Raw genomic sequence first — 6,850 nt, forward strand, 5'->3', positions numbered from 1 at the left:
TACTCCAAATGCATGCCAAGGCTTAAAGCAGCAACAACGCTACACATGTAAGTAAAAATAATTAAGTATCTGAACGAAGAATTCTAGTCTCTTCCCAGATTTGATTGTCCTGACTAATCACCATATTTAAATTATTGCAATTGTGATGTATTTTAATGTGTGATATGATAAGGCTGTTGACGAACTGTGGTTGTTTTTTAAATTAATGAAATTTTTTTTTTAACCATCTGTTATTTTAGGGAAACTGATGATGGTGGAAAAATACACCGAAACGTATTTTAATTGATAAATAGAGACAATAAATGACTGAAACCCAGGAATAAATTTTGATTAGGACTTAAAAATGCTGCCAATCTTCAGGTACTTTCTGTGAAAATTATAAAATTAATTTAATTGGAACACGCGGCTCCCGAAGAAATTTGGTCAAAAACCTAATAATTTTTCCCCAAAAATAGTTTCCCGGACAGAACAAGTGAAAGTTTATAATCAATTACTCGGAAAACTCGTCACTTTTGTCGCTGTGAATAATTTGGTTTATTTAAATTCAGATTTCTTCTCTTTTAGGGCAATATTTCTAAACAAACCTCTCTCTAAACAGAACAACGCGTTTTTTCCTAACGTTTTACTGTAAAAGACTGGCAAACTGAGAGTATTTTATGCAAAAAAGTTAAAAGATGGATTTTACAAGAAAAGTCGTCGTCTTTACAGTTACCCTTGAATTTGGGACAAATCGAAACAAAGTTATTTTGTTTTTTTCGCCAAAATTGAGGTTTTCTCAAAAAACGACCAGATAAAGCAAAAGCATATAACCAATATTTGAAAAACGCGCCATCCTGAAATGTTTTAAAGTTTCTTAAAAATTTCCGAATTTTCCCGTTTTAAACCAAATACTTTCAAGCAAACGTATGCGCAAAAGCAATATGTTGATGGTTTTTAAAATTTTAAAATTAACCAATGAGTTAAAACTCATTAACTCAGAGAGCGGCAACAACTCAAAAGCGCCACTCAACACAGTGTTACCCAGGCCTAGTTTGGGCAATAACGTCGAGCAAAGCGAGGCCAACTAGTTTGGCTCTGGGTCTTATGGTGAGTTTATTCAACAGAATGAATGCATTTTAAGGGTCTGCCTTCGCTGGCCTACACACTATCAGTGTCCAGAGCGGCGACCCAACGCGACATGGAACAGCAGCACCAATGCGTGTGCTGCCCTGAAGCAGTACTCCGGGTGCTCACAACCATGCTGCACTTCCAGATGCTCAAGTCGCCCGCTTTCATGCTGCTGCTCGTGAGCGGCTACCTTTCCTTGATGGGCATATTGATCGTGTTCACCTACGCCGCCCAATTCGCGATGCGGAAGGGCCTGGACCCGAACTCAGCCAAGCTTGTACTGTCCATCATTGGGATTTCGAACACGCTTGGACGAGCCGCATGTGGAGCAGTAAGTGCCGGAATTTTTGCATGGTGGAAGATTGCTGCTGACTGGACCTAAAAAAAGGTCACCACCCCAAGGAGCGGTTTGGGTTCTAATCCCTGCAAATCATGTCAAAATCACCCTCCAGTTAGCCGCAATCATCCACCGCTCTGTACCGACGCATTTTTTTGTATCTGTTCTCTGTGTTGGTTCCAGATTTCGTGCTTGCCGCAACTGGACATGAACATTGTCAGCTGGGTGACGATTCTCTTGAGCGGAGTGTCCCTCATCGTTGCGGCTTTTGCCTACTCGAAGATGCTGTACGTGATCGCTTGCGCTCTTTTCGGATTCAACTTGGGTAACTTTTGCAGACATTTTGTGCCAGTCGAGTTGCCAGTGAGTTTTTTTCAGCGTCGTTCACTGTGCTAAGGGCGCTCGTCTTCGTCGAGCTGTTCGGCCTGGAGAACTTGACGAACTGTTTCGGCCTGAACATGCTTTTCCAGTCGCTGTCGGCCTTCTCCAGCACGCCCCTGGCCAATGTAATTTTGCTGTATACAGGAGGATTTCAAGCGGTGTTTCTGTTCACTGGCAGCGCCCTTTTGCTCAGCGGCGCACTTTTGATCCCGCTCAAGCCGGTACTGAAGTGGGAGCGGCGCAACATGAACGTCACTTTCTCTTAGGTCACGACTTGGTGGATTAGGACTTAGTGGAAGTTAACACCTTTATTTGCAGCACATAAATACATTTACATCCAAACGAGGCTCTTACTTTCTACATCAGTCTTGGCACTGAAGGGTGGATCCGACGAATCGGGTCTTCTTCTCACTAAAGGCCCATCTATAAACTGGACGTTGTCGCAGAAAAAATGGAATTATCAAAAGAGATAGACTTTCGAGGCCATTTCTTGAAACTAGTAGGGTTTCGGGTTTTTTAGGCCGTGGTAAAATGGGATTTCTTCCTGACGTTTCGCAAGCACAACTGGCTTGCAGCTTCAGCGGTGGTTTACTTGAACGCTTACACTATTCTGATGAGTTATTCGTCTTTGCTTTACGTTTTGCTACTTTGTTCAAACAACTAAAAAAAGTCATCTAGAAAGTCGACGAGTTTTCTTATAAAATGGATCTTATAATTTTTTTGCATAAAAGATTCAGTTTGCCAGTATTTTACAGTAAAACGTTAGCTAAAAACGCGTTGTTCTGTTTAGAGGCAGTGTTGTTTTTCCAACTATTTTTATGTAAACTTTCTGGTTATTTTTTAAGTGAAACTTTAGAAAATTGAGCATTTAGAAGAAAGAGTAACTTGGCTAAAACTGGAAAATTCTGAGATTTTGAAGAAATTTTAAAAATAAAATAAATCTAAAAACAAAAAGTTATCAACATTCTCCCAGCAAAGGAATTCACTTACTGCACCGCTGTGTTGAGTTGGCGCAAAAAGCCATTTGCGTGGCTCTGCGCCAACTCCTAAAAATTAATTGAGTCACCCAGGCTATTTACAGGGTGTTCACATTTTGAACTGTTGCGCTCGCAATCTGAAGAGATAAAACGCTTTTACAATCAGACCTGGTTGGATTTTCTGCCCCAAAAAATTTGTAGCGCAAAACATAAGAAATGAGGAGGATCGAAGGTTTATCATTAGAAATGACTAAAGCGCAAACAAGATATGTCGAGTTTAAAGTAGTTTCATTACAGAGTTTGGAGCTTAACGGGAATTATTGATGATTTATTCATCAGAACAGTGTAAGCGTTCAAGCATACCACCTCTGAAGATGCAAACTGGTGCCACTGGTGCTTGCGAGACGTCAGAAAGAAATTCCACTTTACGACGGCCTAAAAACTAGGGCTCGGAATTTTTAAAAATCTGATACTCGAATATTCGTTTAGTGGTTTATTCGAATAGTAAAATTATTCGAATATTCGTTAGATATTCGAGTGTTCGTTTTCCGTTCACCGTTTTCCAAGAAGAAAAATCGTTATCTCATATCATTTTTGGCAACTAGCCGCAACGGATAAAAAAGTGCCTTTGTCGGTCCATTAATTGTAACACCGCGCAAAAGTTGATGAGGCGAATCACCAGAACACAGAGACCTAATTTTACATTCATTTGCAGGAGAGTAAATATGATTATTTTCATTTGCTTGTAAATATATGGGTATTTGTTTAAATGCTTGTAGAATATGAATCATTTATTTTATAAAAGTATACAAAGTGCATATAAAGATATTTGCACCTTGTGAGTTTCATAATGTTGGCGTATTCGAGTATTCGATTATTCGAGTATTCGAATATTCGGATATTCGAGTATTCGAATGTTCGAGTTATGACTACATATAATTATACGCTTTTTGAATATTCGAATATTCGAATACTCGAATTATTCGAGTTTGATTCCGAGCCCTACTAAAAACCCACTAGTTTCGAAAATTAAATTGTTCCATAAATTTTTAGGCCGTAACACTGTGTTGAGCTGGAATTGGTGAGTGTTAGTGTTATAGTGCGCTGCGCAACTGCAACAACCATGTCTTGTCTATAAATCGGCCTTCAAGAGCTGCAAATGGTCTGGTGGGCGGCTACTGAACAGCGCCGTAATGCGCTCTCGCTCCCTACAATTTGTACTGATCTACCCTGTTACGGCTTGCACCTATCACATTGTAGGCTCTAGGCATCTTCCAGCTTGCGCCTTCGCTCCCAGCGGTTCACCCAACCGAGCGGGTAGCACATCAGAGCCGAGATCAGGATCATGCTGCCCGAGAGGTAGAAGGTGGCGTCAAAGCTGCCCGTCAAATCGGTGAAAGCGCCCGCCAACGGGGCGCCTATCATCGCTGCCACGCCCTGGAATAGGAGCAGCAGCCCGAAGGCGTTGGTGAGCCGCTCCAGGCCCAGCAAATCCACCACGATGATCGACCGCAGCGAGGCAAAGCAGGCTAAAAATTGCAGTTGCTTACCAATGAAACCACCCTCGCACTGCAAAGTGTTACTTACAAATGGCCAATCCGAAGATGACGGTGTATAGGAACTGGTACTCTTGGGACAGGGAGGCGCCGCTCACTATGGTGGCAATTCCCCCGATAGTGAGCGCCGCATTGGTGACAAACAGCGCGTTCACCGACGGGAAGGAGCTGAGCACGCCACAGAGCACGCGGCCCAACGTGTTCGCAATGCCCACGGAGGAGATGAGCAAGACGGCCGTCTGTTTAGGCATGTGGTCGGCAGCGCGGTCCACCAGGTACATAAAAGGCACGTAAAATCCCATCATGGTGAAGAAGCCGCCCACGGCCAGGATCAGAAAGGTGGGGCTTCTGAGCAGGCTGAAGTCGAGCAGAGTGGCCAAGGCCCGTTTCACCGCCTCCGGGTACAGCCGGCACGAGTGCGTCTTCTCCTCCAGGATGTCCTGCTTGGTGGGCAGCCGCGTGACTGCCAAATTGTATTGCACCGAGGTGTGGGAGGTGTACTGGGGCAGACGCCCCAGGCTCTGCCCGAAAAATATGTCGTCCCGATAGAGCGGCCGGTGCATTTCCTCGCATTTCTTCGGCCGCTCGCTCAGTAGGACAAAGGGCGCGCTCAGTCTTTTCTCCTTCAATTGAGCTCGGAACGGCGCCCTCGCCGGCACGCCAATGGTGTGGTACACGTCGGATAAGTGCAGCCGCTCCGGATTGTGGTGCGAGGCGAACACCCGCGAAATGGAACTCTGGTGGTCGTGCTTTGGCATGTACTTCAACGCTGCCTCCATCTGCAGCACTGTGGCGGCTGGTAGGAGTGAAGCGTCCATCACCAGCTCCGGCTCTTCCTCGTCCAGCGCCTTCAGCTTGGTGGGCTTCAGCGGTCTAAATCAGGACCTATCAACTCAGTCTCTCTGGCGTGGCTAAGACTGCGCTCACCTGAACAGCATCCCGAAGAACGCGCAACTCAGCACAATGGCACTCTGGACTAGGAGAGCGTGGCGCCAACCCATCGAGTCGATCAGCAGCTTGCTCATGGGGGCGAACAGGAAGGTGCCGATCCCGGATCCGCAGACGCCGACGCCAGTGGCCAGAGCGCGCCACTTCTCGAAGTAGAAGCCCACGGTGATCACCGAAGGAACATAGATGAACCCGAATCCGATTCCTGCAATGGTCAACAATAAGGCTCCTCCCGGGGGAAAGCGAAGGCTACTCGACTCACCGCCAATCAGCCCATAGGTGACGCACAGGAACTCGACGCTGCTGGCAAAGGACGAGACTACAAAGGCCGCGGCACCCACAAGGGCGCCCACCACCGCCACCAGTCGGAACCCGAACTTGTTGGCGATGGCGCTGGCAAAGGGGCCCACGATCAAGTAGAACCCGGACATCATCGACCCGACCAGGGCGGCCTGGGCGCGGGTCACCCCAAACTCGGAGGCGATGCCCTCTAGGAACGTGCCGTAGGAGAAAATGATACCGTCCACCACCAGGTTGCACATGAAGGAGGCGAAGACGATCACCCAGCCCCAGCCGCCGTCGGGCGGCACCGCCACATCGATGTCGTCCGAACAAACGTCCTCCGTTTCTTTGATGTTGAGCGTCAGTTCGCGCGCCTTGCAAATTTCGCTCTCCACCAGCTTGTCCATCTCAGTAGCTCCAATTTCGGCGTCGTGCGCCCTTTCGATCTGGCGGGACTCCGCCCCAGGTAGTACCGCGTACACGTTGGCGGTACTGCTGGTTGGGTCTAGATTGGGTGGCGCCATCTGAAACTGGTTAATCCTTCGCATTAAACAGGCGCTTTTGCTTACATTGCGATTCAACAATAGTTCCCTGTGTATGTAAATACAGATAAGGATGGGGATCTCCGAAACCGTAAGATACGAAGTCGGTTAAATGAGGAAAAAGCTGCACAATTAGAGGGCAATTTCGCAAAAAAAAACATTTTTTATGCCGTTTCGCTTCCTTTCGTTACAATTGCTACTCTAACAACGCCTAAAATGTAGGTACTGAAAATGTCGATTATTTCGGAACTGAGACTTCTGGCGTGTTTTTCAACTAGTTTGTTGCATTCCTCGCTTCCTCGAGATCAGAATGATGCGCATTTCCAGGCATTTTGACAAAAATTTTAATTTTTCAAAAACCACCCTTAGAAAATTTTGGGCAAAAAATCAAAATTTCACATGTGCGTTTTTTATGCTGAATCGATTCCTTTCACCCTAAGAAACTCACAAAAGCGCTTTTATGAAGTGGTTGAATCAATAATAAGGAAGAAATCGTCCCTTAAAGATTGTAAATGCTCAAAAACACAAAAAAATGTCCAAAAAATATATACTTGAAAACTAAAACTTGTGGCGTCTTTTTAACCAGTTGTTGCATTCCTTGTTTCCTCGAGATCAGAATGATGCGAAATTTTAATTTTTCAAAAATCGACTTCTACCCTTAAAACATTTTCGGCAAAAAATCAAAATTTCGCATGCGCGTTTATTGCGCTCAATCGACAT

The 6,850-nt window shown here is 45.4% G+C and overlaps 2 protein-coding genes across 2 annotated transcripts; one reads left to right on the forward strand and one right to left on the reverse strand.

The window, feature by feature from the left end:
• The first annotated feature begins 1,123 nt into the window (after positions 1–1,123).
• LOC109534665 (monocarboxylate transporter 3) lies at positions 1,124–2,485 on the forward strand. The gene is made up of 3 exons (XM_048668790.1): positions 1,124–1,438; positions 1,628–1,769; positions 1,823–2,485. Exons 1-3 carry the CDS (start codon positions 1,178–1,180, stop codon positions 2,089–2,091), a joined length of 672 nt encoding a protein of 223 aa, XP_048524747.1. The 5' UTR covers positions 1,124–1,177; the 3' UTR covers positions 2,092–2,485.
• A 1,201-nt stretch (positions 2,486–3,686) lies between these two features.
• LOC109534666 (monocarboxylate transporter 7-like) lies at positions 3,687–6,118 on the reverse strand (the record flags this gene model as incomplete). The annotated part of the gene is given in 4 exon segments (XM_048668789.1): positions 3,687–4,331; positions 4,390–5,231; positions 5,286–5,511; positions 5,569–6,118. Coding segments are annotated over 4 exon segments (1,878 nt in total).
• Positions 6,119–6,850: the final 732 nt, after the last annotated feature.

This window comes from Dendroctonus ponderosae, unplaced genomic scaffold (assembly GCF_020466585.1).
Source record: "Dendroctonus ponderosae isolate FM_Combo_2020 unplaced genomic scaffold, Dpon_F_20191213v2 Dpon_F_20191213_775, whole genome shotgun sequence".
NCBI lineage: Eukaryota > Metazoa > Arthropoda > Insecta > Coleoptera > Curculionidae > Dendroctonus > Dendroctonus ponderosae.

What these genes read in the sequence shown, in the direction of transcription:
- LOC109534665 (XM_048668790.1), top strand. Translation starts at nt 1,178, where the DNA reads ATGGAACAGCAGCACCAATGCGTGTGCTGCCCTGAAGCAGTACTCCGG. An exon ending in GACGAGCCGCATGTGGAGCA is followed by an intron (nt 1,439 to 1,627) that starts GTAAGTGCCGGA and finishes TGTTGGTTCCAG; the next exon opens with ATTTCGTGCTTGCCGCAACT. An exon ending in TCTTTTCGGATTCAACTTGG is followed by an intron (nt 1,770 to 1,822) that starts GTAACTTTTGCA and finishes AGTTTTTTTCAG; the next exon opens with CGTCGTTCACTGTGCTAAGG.